Genomic DNA, 20,987 nt, shown 5'->3' on the forward strand with positions numbered 1-20,987 from the left:
TGGGGTTTTGAAAAGATGATCTGAAGTTGTTTTAGGGAACAGTTGTGAAAATCCTGCATTTTAGGAGCAGAAAATTTTACTGAACTACTGTTGATGGAAATTCCTGGAATCAAAGTTTGGTTTTTTAAGTATGCATTCAGTTCGGTCCCCTTGTACTTGAACAAGTTTTCATTGTTTGTGGCTGCTTTTCTCCTTCAAAGAGGAGATGCTGGAATCAGGAGCACACAGTTTGGGCTGTATATAATAAGAATATTATTTATCATCAAAAGTCTCTACATCACATGACATTTTGCTAACTTATTTGACTGCAGAGGCTGAATTTTCTATATATATTTTTATGTGTAAGTTGAATTTTGGGTATGCTCTCACTACTTGGCAGCAGATACACAATTCTGATGGGTGTGTTTTTCTTTTCCTATCCTTCCTCCCAATCTCCAGCAAATTGAAGAATTTTCTGATGTGAACGAAGGAGAGAAAGAAGTGATGAAATTATGGAATCTTCATGTTATGAAGCACGGGTATGTTACTGTGCTTAGTTTTGATACAAATAAATTATAGTATAGATTTATAGGTTGATCATTTTGCATTGTAATTCACTAAATGCTTAAAATTCAATTGGCTCAGCTGTTTAGGAAAGGGTTATTAAAGTATAATTTGTAATAAGCTTTTGACAGTTAAAGCTTTTAAAGAAGTTGTGCCTAGTAGCATTTGGGCTTTGAAAAGAAAAAATATTGGACTGTGTAATAGCTGCTCTCTGCAGTTGTATTGATAAATCATGTTGTAGAGTATCTTTTTGTTTTTGAAAGCATTCTGCTTGCATAATGATGGCTTTCTTATTTGACAGGTTTATTGCTGACAATCAAATGAATCATGCCTGTATGCTATTTGTTGAAAATTATGGACAAAAAATCATTAAGAAGAACTTGTGTCGAAACTTTATGCTCCACCTGGTCAGCATGCATGACTTTAACCTCATCAGCATCATGTCCATAGACAAAGCTGTGGCCAGGCTCCGAGAGATGCAGCAGAAGTTGGAGAAAGGAGAATCGGCGTCCCCGACGGACGAGGAATCTTCCGAGGAACAAAGTGGGACAGCAAATGGATACAGTGAAAATACCATGAGAGAGAGGATTTCAGAGGTGGAAAGCATCTCAGGTGTCACGAAACAGAGCAAGAAGCAGAAGCTCTGAAGTCAAAAGTCAATTGTCATTCAACGGACAAGCATTGAAGTGACATTCTAGGGTGCATGAGCTCTATAAAGAATTACACACAGAAATACAGAGATTCCAAACAGGCACTGCTGGATGGAAATAAATGATTTCAACAAGGATATTGTTTAAACAGGGTTTTTATTCAGTTACTTATGCAAGTACTACATGTATATTGGTTTTGGTGATGTAATGACAATATTCTAAGAGTTTGAGCATGAAGAGCAATATAAAAATCTTTTTGTAATTTTAGTAATTAGTGTCTTAAGAACTTTATGGAATTTACATAATTTAAGTATATGTAAAACTGTTTTTTATATTAAGGTTTTTGCATCTGTATCTGGCTGTTTTTCCTACCATGAATTTGTGAAACATTAGGGAAAGGGGATTGGGATACAGTTTCTGCTTTTCTTATTTAGAAATTCTCCAGTTAGCTTTTTGTGAAAATAACGTCTGACTATTTGCAGTTTAACCTTGATCCTTGTATTTGAAATCATTTATCAATTGATCATAAAATACCAATCAATTTTTTTTACACTAAAAATTAGCAGAGTTGGCAAACTTAGCACTTCCTTTGTCTCGTGCCTGTTTGGAAAGATCTTGGCTTTTCACGTTCCAGACACAGTGAAGTACCACCTTGGCTTTTTGAGGTTTAACCAGCAGTTTGGGTTTCGTGGATAATTCTGATGTATTGATCGCCCAGTGTACCATTTTAAACTTGAACATTTAGCTCCTTTCTATTTTTATTACACATCTACACAGCTACAGAGAGGGTTTGGGTGCAGCCCCCTGTGCCTGGGGTCGCCCACCCTGGGTGCCATGCTAAGGCTGGAGCCTCGTGTCCGTCTGCAGGCGCTGCCCCGCCAGCAAAGCTCTCGCCTCAGCACAGACTGCAAGGCCAGGCCCTGGCTTTAGCTTTGGCTTTCGAGATGCCACTCTTGAGGGAAAAATGCACTGTAAAATTGGACCAGAAAATGTGTTGCACTTCTTATGTAAGTATTCTGTGATGTATTGTATTCAATACAGATACTAAGATGCTGACTAAACTATATTTGAGCAGTTTTGCACTGCTGTTAACACATTTTATGCATACGTTTACAGATTTTTTCCAATGGAAAGTGGTTTCACTACTGGTACAGTATCAGCACCGAAGGGTTTTATTCCAGCAAGCACTGTGGTTGAGTGACATCACCTCAATTTTTTATTATCCTTAAAATATTTCATTTTTCATATTCTTTATTTATAAAGGAACAATGCTGCTGTAAATACAGGTTTTTTTTGTTTTTTATTTCATTCCATCACCATGAAATGCAGTTCCCTATTTGTTGAAGGGGTATATAAGCTTTCTAATGGTGTCTTCAGAAATTTATAAAATGTAAATACTGATTTTGATGGTCCTTAAGATGTGTTTAACTGTGAGACTATTTAACTAATGGTGTGGATGTGATTTGTCATCCAGTATTAAGTTCTTAGTCACTGATTTTGTGTACAAAATAGGAAAGAGGGAAACTGCAGCTTTTCATTACAAACTCCTTGAACTGCCAGCTCTCTTGAGTTTTAGCAAACTCTAATTATGCCTCTGGATAGTACATCATGCATTTCTCTCTGGCTTTAATTTGCTAAAGCTGTGCACATATGTAAAAAAATAGATTATTTTAGGGGAGATGTAGTTCTAGAATTATTGCTTATGTCATTTCTTAAGCAGTTATGCTCTTAATGCTTAAAAGAAGGCTAGCATTGTTTGCACAAAAAGTTGGTGATCCCCCCAAAAATAGTAATGAAATTACTTCTGTTCAGTAAACTTTGTATGTCATGTCAATTTATAATAAAAGCTGAAAAAATCCCCTTGTTTTCTATTTATAAAGATGCATTTTCTATTTGTACCTTTGGAGATGCCATGTAAGCTGATTAAAAAGAATTTGAACGGTACAGTAGATGTAAAAACAAAGATACCCAACCCCCCCAAAAAACCCTCAAAACAAGTTCAGCTGTTTAAATGAACCATTGTTTTTCATTAAATGTTTTATTTGAAATCAGCTTTTGTACAAGAAGTTCAGTAATACAAAATCTGCCATGATGGGTGTCCAGTCATTCCATGTGCAGACACCTCAAGCAGCACCTCTGGGAACTCCCTTCTGCATGGCTCAAAATTTGGATGTGCTCTCCTTTGTCAAATTGTTACAGCTCTATTTAAGGTATCTCCATAAATCCCCACGGCTTTAGCCAGATTATAATAACTTTCATTCTCCTTTCTTGGGTAGGACTTGAATACCTGAGAAGGGTTTAAGTTGTGCTTTACTGTACAGAAATGTAATTTTTAGAGTGCAAATGAAACATTATTTGTGTTGTCAGTTACAGAATGAAGATTTGTGTAGTTTTTACATGCAAGTGGTTAATTTTTCAGAAATTTTACAGAGTATTTGGCTTAAATGGAGTAAAGTTTAAATAAGTATCAGTTTAAATCCCATTTCTCTGGGACTGCAGACGATGGATGCTCCAGGTACTGTGGGACAAGTCAGGAACTGACTGTGGAATGGCACACACTGGAAACCTTGTTGCATGTTAGGACTCAGATCCTGAAATGCAGGTTGTGCCAGCTGGGCTCTGCAGTGTGTTCTTGTCTCTCACATTGTCTGGGTTCTCCTGATCTTCAGTGTGCTCCTGGCAGGTTTTAATGATGTTTGGTACTTGGTGATCACAACATGTTTGTGAGCCCCAGCCTGGAACCTAGTATGATTTGAATTTTTAATTCAGTGCATTAAACACTATATTCAAAAGTGCTAGATAAATTCTTAACCTTCAGTGTACATTGCTTGGAGTGTGTCTTGAATGTAGACCTTGAATTTTAGGGGCGGGGTAAAAACTTGCTGGAATGAAGCAGTTCCCATGATTTGAAGTGTTCTGATCATTTATCAGATCAAGAAAACAAAACTCCCAATCCTTACAATCTCCCAGACCAGACATTTAGTTTTACCTCTGGGAATACAGGAGGCATTCTGTGAGGGCAATTTTGACAGTGTTGTTCCAAGTAAAAGGTGCTGTAAATCGCGACTGTCGTAAAAGGTGCCGTAAAGCGCGACTGTCGTAAAGTGTCGTAAAAGTGCCGTAAAGCGCGACTGTCATAAAGTGTCGTAAAAGGGGCCGTAAAGCGCTGCTGTCATAAAATGAGCCGTAAAGCGCGACTGTTGTAAAGTGTCGCTGTCGTAAAACCGGCCGTAAAGCGCGACTGTCGTAAAATGTGCCGTAAAGCGCGACTGTCGTAAAGTGTCGTAAAATGTGCCGTAAAGCGCAACTGTCGTAAAACTGCCGTAAATCGCGACTGTCGTAAAAGGTGTCGTAAAGAGCGACTGTCGCAAAACCGGCCGTAAAGTGCGACTGTTGTAAAAGGGGCCATAAAGCGCTGCTGTCGTAAAGAGTGACGTAAGGCACGACTGTCGCAAAGAGTGAAGTAAAGCGCGACATTTTTAAAATGGGGTGCTGTAATGCCCTTATTGAGGACACTGCTTCTGCCACATCGAGGTATGCAACACACTGGTCTAATAATGGGACACACTCTGCCCACAACAGAGATCTCTATAATCAACTAAAGCCTTTTATCTGATCATCAAAACAAAACTCCCAATCCTTACAGTCCCCCAAACCAGAAATTTTGTTTAAACCTCTGGGAATACAGGAGACATTCTGTGAGGGCAATTTGACAGTGTTGTTCCAAGTTAAATATTTTTTAATTCACAGAAGTCTGGTGCCATCATCAGCAAGTGGAGCTGTTCCCTGTTACAAATCTGACTGTGGTTTCACATCCAAGAAAACAAAGGCTTTGGAGTAGGTAAGTCCATCCCTGGCTCTGACCTGCAGTTTTCATGCTGTTCAATTTGAGGGTGAAGCTGCAGCTCTGGAGGAGAAACACTTGGCATCTCGTCATGAAGAAAGCTGATGTGAATGGAATATTTATGAGAGAAAGCTGCCAAGTCAGCAACTTCACTTACTGGTTTCACAAGCTGTTTTTCCTTTAAAAGAGACCAAAGAACTGAAACAGGGTCCAGGTAAAGCAGAACTAAGGGAATGAAGTAAAGCTTTGTGTTAGTCCAACAGGGACTTTATTTGAAGGTGATTAAATCTCTCTGCTGCTGGCCAAAAACTACAGATGTGTAAGAGTTGCACCACAGAATGCACCAGTAAGAGATGGGAACAGTAAAATGGAGACAGAGACAAATCAGCTGGCATGGAATATTGAGGGAGGCAGCTCAGATGCTGTAACAAATTGTATTAAAAGGGAAGAATATTTTTTACAGAGATGTCAGTTAAAATAGGGACATAAAGGTAAGTGCATAGGTGGGAAATGTGCAAATAAATTGGGACTTCTGAGGGACAGAAGATTAAACAAATGAGTAGAAGCCCTTAAAGATGGCTGCAATGCTCTAGAAGACATATTCTTATCTTGTTAGAATGCTGTGGTGCTCAGCTTTATGCCTCAATAAATAATTTTCTAGACCATACACAGTTGAGGGATAAAACTTTTATTTAAAAAAATTCAAATTTCTCTTGACACATAAATCTTAGTTGAGGTAAGTTAATGTACTAGCTTAGGAAAACAACTTTCAGGATTGGGTTTCATAAGCCATTAACACTTTGTTGCTTGCAGGGCTCCAAGAGCTAGAGGTGCAAATTGTAAAGGAAGTGTCAAGTTTTCCATCCAGCTGACCTCTGCTGCGGAAGAACAGAATTTTCACCTTTTAGTTCAAGCCTCTTCCGCCTCCTTGCATCCTTTGTTCCTTTGGTGCTCGGGTCTCTTGCCCTGAGACTCTTCACTCCTCCTCTGTTCACAAGGTGCAGCTCCAAGAGGTGGCTGAAAGTACCTCATTGGCAATTTGGACAGCGAGGCTTGTGCCAAGTTCAAATAAAAAACAAAACCACCACAATAACAAAAGAACCATTGGCAAACTGCCTTCGTTCAACACACAGCTAAAGCCTGAAGGCAGAAAAACTTCTCATGCCCTCCCCAGCTCTCCAGGCAGCAGTAGGGGCCTCTCAGGGCCCTTCACAGTCATCTTCAGCTGCTTTTATGAATATTCTGAACAACCTGACACGGCATTGCCACCTCTGGAAGTACCTGAATTCAAAGTTTAAGCTTTATTTTCTAATATGTAAGTAAATATCCTGAAGAATCTATAGTCTGAGCAGCCCCTCCAAGAGCAGATGAAAAGGTACCTGACCCATTGGTACCTCAGGAGTGTGGATATTCACAATTTTACTTTCCATATGGTAGAAGTACTAAGTTACAACTAGTACCTGATACCTGAAGTGTGTAAGTAGAACTGCCAGCACTACTACATGGAGCAAGATCTAAGTCAGCTGCTGTCTGGAGTGCCTGTCCAGCCCTCTGAGCAGGACTGACACTTTCAACTACTGAACCTTTATGTAAAGGTACTGAAAACACTCTTCACAGGAGAATTGAACATTGAAAACACAGGATATGCCAGTATTCTCTTTTTCTGTAACACTGAACTAGTGAAGCTAGAAAAGCCAGGAGTTCTGCAGGCCCTCTGTGGCTAACAGTGGATGATCTGACCTGCAGCAGCTCAGTCTTCCTCACTTCATTGTCTTCCTGCCCATTCCACCCCAACTCTGCCTTGTGCAGGTTCTTTGCACTCATCTAAATGCACACGTTTTTTTCTCCTGTAAATGGTATAAATACCAAAAGCCATTCTCCTTGTCTGAAATTCTTGTACCCCTGCTACAGCTTCTTGGGGAAAATTCAGGCAGGGTGGCTGATATTTTTGTACTGACAGTGTGAGTATGGGCAATGTTAATTAATTGTAAAATAAGCCTTTAAGCTTTAAGCTTATTATAGTAGCATAGAGGGCTAATGTAGCACATTGCCACTGAAGGAAAGGCAGTATGATTGTCTAGGCTTTATAAAAATAGTGCTACTCTAACATGATAAAATATATTTAATTTTAATTGAACTTGAGGTAAGCCCATCAGTGAATGTTACTTTTAAATATTCCTTAAATCCAGTAGCATTGCAATCTTTTGACCAGGAATAGGCTCTCTTTGAGACTGAGCCTATCCATCTTAGTTGCTCCTTAGAGGAAAAATGTGTAACTTTACATAACTTCTGAATTCCAAGTAATTTAATTCACACTATTATTTATCCCATCTTACTCCATGGAGGAGACACCTTAATTACCACCATCTCTTCAATCCTGACTGCCCCAGGTTAAATCTGTGCAGGCAGGGCCTGCCTGAAGCCCACCCAAAGCCCATCTCCCTCCCTGCAGGTGGAGCAGCAGCAGCTGCAGTCAGGCTGCAGGGCTTGGGCCATGTACCTGCACTGAACAGGTTCTCTTGGACACTGAGCCTATGCAGTCCAGTGTCCCCAGGCAGAACTTGGGATTGCCAGGAATCCTGCACATCACAACATCACCTGTGCTGGCACACAGTAAGAGAAGGTTGTCTCTGAGTGTTAGAAGGGCTCTGAGGAATCACAGCTGCCAATCCACAGGGTGAGCTCAGGTACCAAATCACCGAGACTTGCTCAGACACAGGCTCGGTGTGAATTGTAACAGGGCAGACATTCAGGGAGGCTCAGGATCACATCCTGCTCTGCCTTGGTCTGCTTGAGGCAGCCGTGCATGGCCAACGTCAGCATCACCATGCAGCTACTACAGAAAACACATTCCAAGTGACAACACAGAAAACAGCTCAAGAAGCATGGAAATAAGGCACTTAGGTGAGACAGGAGCAGGCTGGCTCCCTGCGAGCCCAGGCTGGCTCAGAGCTCCCTGCTGCAGAGGGATAACAGTACCGTGCATGAGGAGGCAGCTGCTGCAGGCAGCCCCGCTGCCCACACAGACCCCTAAGGCAGCATCTGCACAAGGAAGCACAGCAGGACCTCACTGCTCTAAATACTGTGCTCTGAGTGGCAGAAATACAACTTTGGTCCATTACCACCCCTAAAACACTCATTTCACAGAGCAGCAGCTTTAAGCAAAGTTAATTCTACACAACGCGCGTACCCTGAGACGAGTACAATGAAATACTGACAAAAATCAAGTCTAGAGGAAAAAAGGGAAAGGTATGATGGACTGCTTAAATTAATTTGCCTACAAATGCTTGTTTCTAGCTTTTCTGGAGTAACAAATCCAATGTTTCACAATTATTGTTTAAATGAATCCAGTATGAAGTACAATATAGTGGAGTTCAAGTACTATAAAGACAGGGGTTTGTTACCAGATTGTTGTCAAACAGCTGGAAATTCAGCTATTAACTTTACAGCAAGAACAAAAAAATCCCTTTACTCACTGCTAAAAGACCAAAACCTTCCAGCCAGGGTATGAAAATGAACATCCAAAATACAAAGAGCCACAGCACTGATCAAGTACCCAGTCAAAGACCACTTCTCTGTTGTTAGAGCTGATGGTTACTCGAAGCTTGAAGTTTCCTCCCTCGTTGCTGCAGGGTCCAAACTGCACAACTTCCATGTCAAATGTCACAGTGGAGCCAGAAGTAACAGCAGGCAGCTGATTTGTCATCTCTTTTCCATTTACAAATACTGCCCCTGAAACAGTCAGCAGATCTAACAATATTTCTCATTTTCTGTACATACATCTCTCTATTTTTTGCAGGCAAATAGGGAAGTAACCCTGCTACATTTGTCTTGCCACATGGACCAGGCTGCAATAACTGCTAGCAGGAATAGATCTGTGATCTCACCAAGGATTTTTAACTGCACAAGCAGCACATACATGAAAGTTGCTCATGTGTCATGTAGGGATCTAAAGAGCCAGGGCTGTGGGTTTTGGGAAGGAAAATTTCTCCCTGGATCAGGAATAATGTGGCCAGCAGGAGCAGGGAAATCATCCTTCCCTTATACTGGGCACTGGTGAGGGCACACCACGAGTGCTGTGCCCAGCTCTGGCCCCTCAGTTTGGGGAGGATGTTGAGATGCTCAAACACATCCAGAGGAGGGCAATGAAGCTGGAGAGGGGCTGGGAACACAAAAACCCTGTGAGGAACAACTGAGGGAGCTGGGGGTGTTCAGCCTGGAGAAAAAGGAGACTCAGGGGAGACCTTATCACTCTCGCAGCTCCTGAAAGGTGCCTGTGCTCAGCTGGGGCTGGGCTCTTTCTCCAGGCAGCACTGACAGAACCAGAGGTCACAGTCTCAAGCTGTGCCAAGGGAAATATGGGTTAGATATTAGGAAATCCTAAGTTTTTTACAGAAAGGGTGATAAAGTTCTGGAACGGTCTGCCCAGGGAGGTGGTGGAGTCACCACCCCTGGGCGTGTTTAAAAGGGGACTGGATGTGGCACTGGGTGCCAGGGTTTAGTCGAGGTGTTGGGGCTGGGTTGGACTCTCTGATCTTTAAATTCTCCTCGCAGCAGGTGTTAGTGTGGCTCTGTGGCCCAGACTCACCGTTGGTGCTGACGCACACGGCCTGGTCCCGCTGCAGGGACTCGTCGCCGTTGCGCTGCTCCGCGCACACGCCCAGGCTGTCCCGCCGGTCCGGCTGCCCCACGGTCTCAATCCTAACAAACAAAAGGTTAAATCCAAACCTGAAGCTTTAAATCAAAACATACCATGAAATCCAGACAGTCACTCCAGACCCCTGTACTGTGCTCCAGGGCTCTCAACATTTCACACAAACTTTTGGGGAGATCCCTGGTGAATGACAAAATTCCCACCAGCTTTCCCAAGAGCTCCACTGAGCAATACTCTATTAATCTGTACAAAATATGAAGCAAATCTTTGCTTCCTGCAAACTTCTAGTGCTATTTAATAAATTCTCCACTGTCACAGCTTAGAAATGACCTTTCAAAATGATTTCCAGTTGTCTGAAGCATACAGTATGCTCAGCTGGACCATCAGCTAGCTATACCACACTACTGGTCAGCATCATGTATAATGGCAAGACAGCTGTAGCTTCAGCAGGGATCTAATAAGCATGACTGAAATAGGTTTTTTGGACCCTGGTATATTCTGCTGTAATGGGATGAGGATGGGGTGTTGCTTTGGGGGTGTATTTGGTTTGGGCTTTTGTAATAAATCAGCCTGGTGCAAACCCAGCAATGCCTAGAGGAGCATTTACATGTCTGGCCTCTGCTCAGTTGTATTTAGAGTTTTAGTCTGGGGAAAGAATCTCTGAAGAAAATGCAAACAAGTTGTGCAAATGACCAGGGATTCAGTTCCCTGTGGGCCCCAGCAGAGGAGTGAGGCTGCACAGCTCATACACTGAAGGGCTGTTCTGGACTTGAGTCCCTTCTCTTGTACTGCCACCTCTCAAAGGTGCTAAATCCTGCTTTACAGAGAGCCTGAGTGTCTCAGGTCTTTTCTAGAAAGTAAAGCAGTTGTTATTTTCATTGCAGCTTGAGAGAAAGAACAGACTGGTCTTTGGTTGTTGGCAAACAAAGGAAAACTTCAGCAAAACTTTCAAGAAACAGCAATTAAAGGGGACAGTGGACTGGCACACAATGGGTTAAATCTTTAGAGGCAAAGATAAAATTGGAACCATGTTTTACTTTTGCACTCCATTAGGTTTTCAGTCCCCTGAGAATGGCACTAAGAGCAATAGCCCTGTGCTGTAAAGCAAAGGAAAAACAATTACTTGAATCTCCAAGAAGCTTTTACTTTGGAAGGGATCCACCATCTTTTCCCAAAGCAACCCTAAAGGAGATTTCAAATTCATTTTGGTGCACAACAAAAATGCTGCACAGCAAAACCTTGTCCCTGTCCCTGCAGCCCAGACACTGGGCCTGGTGAATCCCCCCAGTTTCCATTTGCCCCAGAGCACAGAGAGATCCATCCATGGTCCATCCATGGGCACCACAGGCACTGCCTCAGCCTCAGCCATCAGCAGAGCTGTGCTGGGCTCCTGACAGAGTGTGAGCAGCACAGGGCATCTGCAGGGTGAGCCCAGATCACTGTGTGCCTGCCCTCAGCAAAGGAAGCTTTGGGGAGATGAAGGAGATCTCACTGTGGAGAGATGTTCCCTTCCCAGGGCAGCTCCCTGGAGGCTGCAAGGCAACAGGAGGAGACTTGACCTAAAGCAGAGATGTTTTCCTACAGCTTGGCCAAATGTTTCACCTCAGGACAACTGCCACAGTTTATCTTTAAATGTAGACACAGAGCACTGTGTTTATCACAACTTCACTGCTCACTGACAAGCTGTGCCTGGGTGCTGAACACAGACAACACAGAGCTGCTCGAGAATAACAACTTGTGTTCCAACAGCTGGAGAAAGTCAAGCACCAAGTACTGCATCTCCCAGCCCAAGAAAACCTCTCACACTTCCAAACAAGAAGCTACTCTTGGACCTTGGAAGAAGAACAAAACCAATTTTTGAGGTCTCCAATCTCAAGATTCGTGTCACGATAGCTCTTGTGGACACGTGTTTGTTTCAGCTCTGCCATCCTGAAACAATCAGGATGGTTATGGACTTGGAGAGAAGTCCATAACCAAAATGTGAAGCAAAACATTTTCATATGCTACCAATAAAAAAGATAAAAAGCACTGGACTGAGAGAGAACCAAGGGAAACCTCAAGGTTCTGCCTTTAATTTCACAGGCATTGCTGAGCCAAGAGAAGTTAAATCTAGCAACAGATTTCAAATGAAAGCTTTAGATCTTTTTATCCAGCTCAGACAGGGCAACTGAATACATCCTCACACTACAACCATCTAAAGTTAACATAATCCATTATCAGGAAGGGATAAATGAAACACCATGGAATAAGTCATGAAAGTAGCATGAACAGCCCTTTTCAATTGCCTGAGGGGGCTGCCTGCTGTACAGCAGTAGTTTTATTTAACCAGGGAAAAGATTAAACAAAGCTTCAGAGTCTCTGAGGTCTGTAATCACAACTGACATATCCACAAGGACATTCCTCATACTCTGTTAAACAGCATCATCTCAGGGATAGGATGACAGGCAGCAAAGCTGCCAAGGTTTTTAATCATGTTCTGTGTCAGATGGAAAGCTTGAAATTCAGAAGATCGCTTCTCCACTCTGGATCTTCTAGTGCCAGTTTCAAGCAGTTGTCTGACCAGCACTAATTATCTCACATGTCAGAGGCATTGCTGCCAGACTGTCATCCCAACAGCACATCAGTGTTTTCATGTCAAAGGCTTCAGAGCCAGTGATTAGTCTGGGAAGGAAAGCACCCCTGACCCAAGGTTAAAAGGAGCTGGAGGCAAAGCTCCACTGACTTCAGCCAGTAACAGCTGCTACAAAACATCAGGAAGTTCAACATTCCACAGATCTGCTCAGCATGAGCTATATTTTACCATCCCTCAGGAGTTCACTCACTTTTATATAAGTGCAGGTCCTACAAAAACATCAGGTGTTTTCCTACAAAGCCAGGAAGCAGAACTAAAGGAAGGTCAGATGTCACACAGAGGCACTACCTGGACTGGAGCTGAGCTGATTTACAACTCAAACGTGCCTCAGGCTCACACACAACTCAGATGTGACAGCTCCCAGGGGATGCACCAGCCACCCAAAAGGACTTGCCTGAATGTTAAAGTCTGCCCACAGAAATAGGTGGGAGCTTTGGAGTAGAGCACACCACAGGACTGAGAATCATTCCGGAGCGCTATGTTTCTTCGGCTGCTCAAGCTGTAACCCTCCAGACCAGCTGTCCATTCTTCAAAGAAAACAAACAAAAAAAGCAAGAAAATTGTGAACCTCAACTTGGTCCTGTCTGTGCCAAATCAAGCCAGTCCCAATGCCTACTCAGTCCACCTCATGCAGCTTAAGCTATGTTAAAAGCAGGGGCTGGTTTTGCCTTTTTCTTATGGAGAGATTTGTTTTTCAAACAAATTGCAATTACAAAAAGTATTTTCCAGCTCAGAGTTCACCAGCAGTTCACTCTTTGCTGCAATCCCTGCCAAGTCTTATTGTAAGAAAAGGAAAGCCTTCATTACCCACTGCACTTAGGAATTTGTAAGTAAAGAGAAAATTTAAATTTTCCTCTCTCCAAGATAAGAGCCTGTTATGAGCTGTAGTGTAGGAACGTCAGGGGTAGGACGGTGGGGATGGACAGAGATGAGAGATCTCTGCAGCCAGGGCTGGAACTTGGGGTTTATTGCAAAGGATAAAGGATGGGTGCAGGGCCCTGCTGGAGCTGCAGCCACAGCTCAGAGCAGGCTGAGAGAAGAGAGGGGCAGAGAGGATGAGAGGGTGAGAGAGTAAAAGGGTGAGAGAGTGAGGTTTCCATTACAATACAATAAATCATCTTCTGTGTTGAATATTCTGATTCTCACTAACCAACCTAGTACAAGATGCAAATCCTACAGCATTTACATGCAGCCTATAAGAATCATTACATTACCATACTGTGTTACATTTTAAACCCTAAAATCTCCTCTTTGGGCCCTTCTGCCAAGCTGTAGGGTCTGCTCTGACCCTTGGGCCTGTCTGCAAGCAGAGGGTGTTGTTCCATCAAAACGGGATCACCTTCAGCCAGCCACACCATTGTTTTCCAGTTGTTCAGTAACTGAGGGATCTCAAAGCTTGCTTTCATTTCAATCTCGCTTATAGTTTCTATATTCTCAAAATCTTTTGCCAGACAATGATATTTATAAGGCTTTCCTGTTTCATTTTCCCCAACACTGTAAGTCATCAAGAATCCTTATGTTGTGGTGAGGGAGAAGAAAAAATAATGCTTTCTCCTGGCTGACATGCTTTCTAAGGCTAAGGAAGCAGCAAGCCACCTGGCAAAGGCTCACTGAGTGTCCCTGGGCCAGGGAGGCCGGGAATGCAGAGAGGGACAGAGGGACAGCTCAGGATGTACCGTGGGACAGAGGGACAGCCCAGGACGTACCGTGGGACACAGGGACAGCTCAGGACGTACCATGGGACAGACGGACAGCCCAGGACGTACCGTGGGACAGAGGGACAGCCCAGCACGTACCATGGGGCAGAGGGACAGCCCAGGACGCACTGTGGCACAGAGGGACAGCTCAGGACGTGCCGTGGGACAGAGGGACAGCTCAGGACGTACTGTTGGACACAGGGACAGCCCAGGACGTACCGTGGGGCACCAGCGTGGTGCGGCCGGTCTGGGCCACGCTCCAGGGGCTCCACTCCTGGCGCCCGTCCCCGCGCGCGCACACGCGGAACTGGTAATCCACGTGGGGGTCCATGTGCAGCACCAGGAACTCGGGCTCCGAGCCCACGTACACGTCCTCAAAGGGGCTGCCCGGGCTCTTGCGGAACTGCAGCCGGTAATCCTGCGCCGAGAAATCTTCATCCACCTGCAGAAACGGCCCCGAGTCACACAGGGGCCTCTGGCTCTCCCTCCCCTCTGCGGGGCACAGGACAGCACCGAGGTGATCACTCACAAGGTGCTTCAGAGCAGAAAATGTGCCTTGCAGAAAGTGACATCAGTGTCTGAACCAACAGATGTATCAGAATTATCTTAGTACAGTTAGAAAATATCTAAAGAAGAAACATTTAACAGAAGGCTGTTCATTCTAACAGAGATATAAAAAGATCCTGCAGCCAAAAGCTGAAAACAACTTTGCAGAAGAAATTCTGTGCCAGTTTTTAACAGCAAGGGAAAATTGGTGCTGTCCTTCATAAACTGTTCCAGGGAATGATTTCCAGTTCTTTGATATCTCTGAGTCAAAAGATATTTACACACACATACCCCCTCAAAAAACCCCTCCATTATCCCCCAGGCATAACCAAATCCAGGGAACTCCTGCACAGCACAGAAAATCAGGCCCCACCTGAGAGAAGTGCCTATGGTTTAACAATCTGAGTGCACATCCTTCACCACTGAAGGGTGGCCAGCAGCGAGTGGCTGTTGCTAGAACAACAAAGGTTTGTTTGATGCTGCCAAGGAGCACAGAGCTGTCCAACAACAACTAAACCACATCAGACCACAGTGGTTTACTCAAAAATAGTTTTTGTGTGTTCAAGAGAAAGGCTACTGGCCTAGCTAATATAATAATATTTTCTTTTTCTACCCACTGCATCTCCCTAGGAACACAAAGGTGTTTAGGGGTAAAAGTGTAACAGAGCAGGTCCAGCCTCCTCCTGGGGCTGCAAAGCAAGACAGGCAGACACAAACCCAGCACCAGCCACACACCATCTTGTCTTTAAATGACACCATCACCATAAAAACCTCTTCTTAAGTTTTTAACTCCACACTGAAGTGGACTAGTCCTTGGAAAGCAGTGGAAGAAAGTGCATTGTATGTTTTTTTTAGAAAAAACTCAAGTCTACAGGAATTTCACACAGGATATTTTACCTACCTTACACCATCGGACTAAAATACCTCCAGGCTTTTCCACAAACTCCTCCAGCTGCACAGGTGGGCGGGATGCCACAGTTCCATGCCTGAATATTTGATTTTTCAATATAGTAAGGAGGCAGTCATCCAGCTGGGCAGATAAACAAGGCACGTCAACCAAGGAAGGCACTTCTGGTAAGCTGAGAAAGGAAAGTTTGCTGTAATGCGAGAGGCCAGCTTCCACAAATTCAAATTTCATCCATACACTTGAATCTGTGCAGATTTGCAAAGAGAGAACAGCTGCAGAAATTGGCACGTGCACTCCAAACTTAAAAGACTCAGCAAACATTGTGTTTCAGCCCTAACCAGACTGTTTGTCAGCAAACACTCTGAAACACAGGCTGTTCTACAGGGAGTGCCTTCATCCTTCACAAATAAACAGCCTCTATTCCCACAGAGCACATGGAGGGTGAACATCCCCTCCATTCTGTGAGTGCCAGCCCCAAAGGGTGTCTGTGAAACAAGCAGGACAGCAGCACCTCAAATGAACTTTTGAGGCAACGGAGCAGAAAGCTTCTGCTTCAAAGGAGAAAAGATCCCCTGAAAAGAAGGACACATGTGCCACTGCCCCAGACCACCTCAGAATGTTGGTGTCTTACCTATCTAGCTGAATGTGTAAAGCTTTTTTTGTAAAGTTGCAAAGTTTCTCATTCTGTTGTCCCACATCTCCATCGACTGCACTCTCTCCTGTAACCAAACAGTAAAAACATTTCTAATGAGACAAGATCCACAGAAGGCATTATTTGCTTCAAAGAATAACCAGTTCTGACATGAAAAACCAATTAAATGTGAAGCACTCTCAGCACCTTTGCTAGTCTTAGCTAGAAAATGCAATTACAGGTAACAATATAAAGCCTATCTAGCAACTTTTGAAGCTCTGAAAGCTACCTGTAGACACACCCATAACAGATGTAATAATTTGCCTCGGGTCTCAGACAGAAGCAGAACTGGGGTCAGATGACAAAAAAAACCAGGATTATTAATCCCTTTCTCCACTAGCTTTAAATGAAGAAAAAAGCAAATCACATTCACTGATCAGAAAATAAAAAAGCAGGCACTTAAAAGCAAGAGATAATGTCAATCATTGTTGCGTTTGCTACAATCACAATCATTGTCACAATGAATGAAATAATCTAATCCATGCAATAGTGTGGAAATAAATACAAATATTTTCCTAAGCTTTCCATATAAAGTAGCATCCCACACTTCATCTTACAGACATATGCTCCAGTCTCCTGTCTGCTGACTTTAGGGTAATTTACAACTTCAGCCAGCTCAGTCCTTTTCCAAGTGGAGGATTACACACGTTACAAATCTCTGAAGGAAAGCACACGTCATAATTGGCAGCAGGAGATTTAATAACCATGGATGTTTAACTCCTCTGTGCCTCAGCTGCAGCCTGTGCTGCTCCTGCCCACAGCCCTGGTGATGCTCAGAGCACCCAGGGGAATGGGAACTGCAGCAAGCCAGCTCCTCATCAGATCAGAACAGAATTTCACACAAAAACCTTCTGCCACCACGCTGAGTCAGTAACCTGAGACTTAAAATAAAATCAAGGTGAACACCAGCTGTCCTAGAGTGTGGTGGTAGAAAAAAACCCAAATTAATCCTTAAACACGGTCACTGCTCCTGTGAGCAGGAGGCACAGAGCTCCCCAGCCAGCACAAACTCAGGGCTGAGGAGGAACTGGGAGCTTTCCCACCCCTGGGACACAGCTCAGCTCCCAGAACTGAGCTCATGCTGAAAGAAAGTTAAAGTTGAGACATGAGAACAATGCAAGGAAACTGCCAACACACTCACGGCTCAGACATGCTCCCAGTAGGTTCTCCAGCCTGGGGAAAACAGGCAAGAGTGACATTCCTTTCTGCCGAGGTATTTAGCATCAGCAGGGTATAGTCTGGCCCTTACAATAATATTCCACATGGCCATTTTTGTCTGCCTCATCTTCAGACTTTTTAGAGAAATTTTCCCTGCACAATGGCCATTTGATTCCTCAAGTTCCCCACCAACAATAACATAATCACACTCAGCAGGACAATGTGTTTATTTCAGCTATTTCAGCAAGACAGACATAATTTATTTCACCAAAGCAGACACTTTGCTATAGCGGTACCCACAATGTATTTTATTCCAAAGTACCCTGACATACTTTTCTGTCTACCCTGGAGAGGCAGTGAAATAACTCTCAAATAGGTACTTCCTAGCCTTCCTGCCCTCCAGGAGAGGCTACACTGAGATATGTACACCCCAGGATTGGAGTGAAATGCTGAAATACAGATTTGTAGGAGATAATAATTATCACTGTAGGATGATAATAAAAATTTGTAGGAGATAATAATGATCAGCTCTTCACTACACCTACCCAATTCTTAACATTTAGTTTGAGACAAGTCCAAAATGAGCCAAACACAGTGATAATAATGGGAATATGCAGACTTTTGACAGAGGCACAGTGGAAGGCAGAGCTCAGACACAGCACCGGGTCGTGCCTCACCTTCCCGGAGCAGATCATCGGCCGTGCTGACCCCGTGCTCGATCAGCTTCTGGCACTCGTCCAGGGGCTTGATGCTCTCCTGCTCGATGACATCCACCTCCTGCAGCAGCGACGTCAGCCGCTCGTCCAGCAGCTTCTTCAGGGTCCCCTTCAAATCGCTGAAATGCTGCTCAAGCACATCTCTGGTGGATGTAGCACTGTCTTTGATCTGAGTGCAGGTAACAGGAAAGAAGGATCCAGGATAAAGGCAAAGGGCATGCACATCTTTTATTTTTCTGAAGCATCTCACCCACACTTGTTGGAGAAAAGCTGCAAGAGGAGTCTGCTTTAAAAAAATCACCTCTGGCAGTTAACAAATTAGTGAAGTCATTTTTAGTACATGTACAGCAGGAAGGGAGGCAAAGAAACCAGCCTGGATGAGGGGAAGAGCATATTAGCTAAGCAAAATACAACGTGGGTTATGGGTGCTTCAATCAAGGAATTTTTCTTGTCAGAAAAATCCAAATGCTCCAAATCCTCCCTGCTGCCCCTCAAAAAAACCCCACTGCTGTAATTCTATTTAAAAAACACTCTGCCATCCTCTGGTAATCCTCCTTGCAAACAAAAACCTATCAGACTTTCAGAAAACTATCTAGGAACACTTTTCCAAGTGCTATCACTTCACTGGATTTTAAAAATCCTCATAAAACTGCTTTCTTTTCAATTTTGTTCAAACCCTTGGTGACCGGACAGGGTGAACAGCACGTCTGTTGATTCCGGAAGAACCCGACCACAGAAGGTTCTACAAGTGCTCATTAAAATGTCTGCAAACTTGCTGAATCTGGCTTTTGGGGAAGAAAACACACTTGAACATCCCAGAGCTAAAGATGCAAAAATCAGAAGTAAACATCTCCCTGTGAAACACTTTTCTAAGTCACGCACACAAGGAAATGCTGCAGCAGACTGACAGCCTTACACGTAATTTCTAGATCTTTAGAAGTACAGACAACCAACACAGGAAGTTCTCTGGTTAGGTAAAATAAATTTCCTCTTCACCAAATACTCATGAAGGTCTGCAGCTGCCACACAGCTCTGTTTCCCTTTTCTTGTAAGTTCAATGCTTGAGGAAAAAAAGGAAGTATTTAGCTTTGTGAAGGGGTGGGGCAAAGGAAGACAGAACACTCACTTCTCCAAGCATTTTACCTCCATTAGAGGCAGATACAAATTCAGCAGCTCAGCCACAGATTTAGATACTGCTCATCATGCAAAAGAGGAAATGCAAGTCCCCGAACACACAGAGCTCTGTGAAGTTTGCAGAAAATCACATCCCATTGGTCCAAAGGAAAAGGGAGCAACGTGAGTGATGCAGTCCCATCACATCAGCCAACCAGCCCTCAAATAACAAAGCTGCCACTACACAAACCCCAGAGTAGCACACTCAGCACCTTGGGAACACGGGGTACTCTTGGATGCGCACAAAACACCAAGAAGATGGAAAGACAGAAAACAGAAACATGCACACAGCAGGGGATTGCCCCCAAGAGCAAAAGGAAAGGTGAGCTAACTACACACTCACTGCACAAAGGCGCATGGGCTGCCTCTCACTGCCCAGCAACACTCTGAGATGACAAGGTTTGGATGAAAGACAGCCACAAACAATTCATTTTCTTAAGCAGTCTGTGGTTCCAGTGCTGCCTAATTAAATATCCAATGATCACCCACACACTCTGGAAGCAGGACAGACACCCAGCAGATCCACAGCAGGTTTCTGCACTAACGTGATCCACTTCGGAAAAACCAACAGGTCCCCACGGAAACACTCCCTAAGTTTGGTTTTGTTTGGGTTTTTATTTACCCCTCGCAGAGCTGAATCAAAGACAGTAAGGCATCACTTCCAGCGTGCAATGTGCTGAGAAGCTGCCAGGGCAGAGGAGCCGGCCCGGCACTGCGGCTCTGTGTCCCTCCTATCTGCCCCTGCATCTCCCGCGGGTGGCTCACGGTCCCCCGGGAGCCCTGCCCGGCTCCAGCCAAACCGGCTGCCCGGGAATGCCGGAGCGCTCCCGCCCGACCCGCGGGTACGTGACCCGGGCCCTGCGGAGCATGGGGACAGCAGCCCGGAGCATCCCGGCCAGGGCAGGCATCCCGTGCGAACATGAGCATAACACACCCCATTAAATCAGACCTAGCACCCCGGTACTTTGGAAGCGTATTTCTGCAAGATATTTATTAGTGCCTGGGAAAGCTCCCTCTGCTCCCAAACAACGAAGCCCAGCTCAGTCAGAGATTTCAGCTCGCGTCCCTTTCCTCGGACACGTCGCACATCTGCCGTTCCCACACGCTCCATCTCCGGCCCCCCCGCCGGTCCCGGGGCGCTCATATTCCCCGGGGCTCCCCCTCCGCCACCCTGCCCACACCTGAGCCCCATCCCGGCTCTCCTGGCGGACAGGAACCAAACAAACACCGGGAGAGCCCGGCCAGGGCTCCGGCCGCTCCTCCAGGGGCAGCTCCGGAGAGCCCGGTCCCGTCCCGTCCCGTCCCGTCCCATTTCCTCACCTGCTCCCGCGCCTGGTGCAGCCCCCGCAGCCGCTGCTGCAGCTCCCGCCGGTAGCTCCGCGCCGCCTCGATGCTCTCCCGAGCCTCCTGCAAGAGGAGCCGCACCTCGGCCTCGGCGGCGGCCTCCATGGGCAGCCGCGGCGGCAGCGAGGAGGCGGCGGCGGGGCGGGGCGGGAGGACCTCGGCCCCGGAAGGGCCGCGCATCCGCGGGGCGGGGCGGGGCGGGAAGCGCGGCGGACGCGGGAGGCGGCCCCGAGGCACGGACCGGCGGCTGGTGACGTCAGCGATGCGTGACGTCAGCGGCGGGCAGGGCACGCACTAGCTGCGTGACGTCACGGCCGAGGCGCGAAAACCCGACTGACAGCGGCGAAGGCGGGAGAAGGGGCAGAAGGGGGCGTGGCCTCAGCAGAGAAGGGGAGGGGCGAGCGCGCGCCGGTTCGTCCGTGTCATGTGACC

At 45.2% G+C, this 20,987-nt stretch overlaps 2 protein-coding genes across 2 annotated transcripts in view; one reads left to right on the forward strand and one right to left on the reverse strand.

Annotated features, from left to right (window-relative positions):
• The window catches only part of SUZ12 (SUZ12 polycomb repressive complex 2 subunit), a 24,217-nt gene extending 20,976 nt beyond the window's left edge, over nucleotides 1-3,241 (forward strand). Inside the window, exons 15-16 of the mRNA XM_074555175.1 lie at nucleotides 439-518; nucleotides 845-3,241. Of these exons, the coding sequence (XP_074411276.1) occupies nucleotides 439-518; nucleotides 845-1,190 (426 nt within the window). The 3' untranslated portion in view covers nucleotides 1,191-3,241. The remainder of the gene's footprint in view (nucleotides 1-438; nucleotides 519-844) is intronic.
• CRLF3 (cytokine receptor like factor 3) lies at nucleotides 2,326-20,895 on the reverse strand. Its single transcript, XM_074555182.1, has 8 exons — nucleotides 20,532-20,895; nucleotides 18,000-18,207; nucleotides 16,105-16,192; nucleotides 15,468-15,645; nucleotides 14,240-14,462; nucleotides 12,718-12,850; nucleotides 9,626-9,738; nucleotides 2,326-8,769 (listed from the first exon to the last, which is right to left on the reverse strand). The coding sequence occupies exons 1-8, from the start codon at nucleotides 20,733-20,735 to the stop codon at nucleotides 8,516-8,518; spliced, it is 1,401 nt and encodes a 466-aa protein (XP_074411283.1). The 5' UTR covers nucleotides 20,736-20,895; the 3' UTR covers nucleotides 2,326-8,515.
• Between the last annotated feature and the right edge of the window lie 92 nt (nucleotides 20,896-20,987).

Source organism: Zonotrichia albicollis, chromosome 19, assembly GCF_047830755.1.
Source record: "Zonotrichia albicollis isolate bZonAlb1 chromosome 19, bZonAlb1.hap1, whole genome shotgun sequence".
Classification (NCBI taxonomy): Eukaryota; Metazoa; Chordata; class Aves; order Passeriformes; family Passerellidae; genus Zonotrichia; species Zonotrichia albicollis.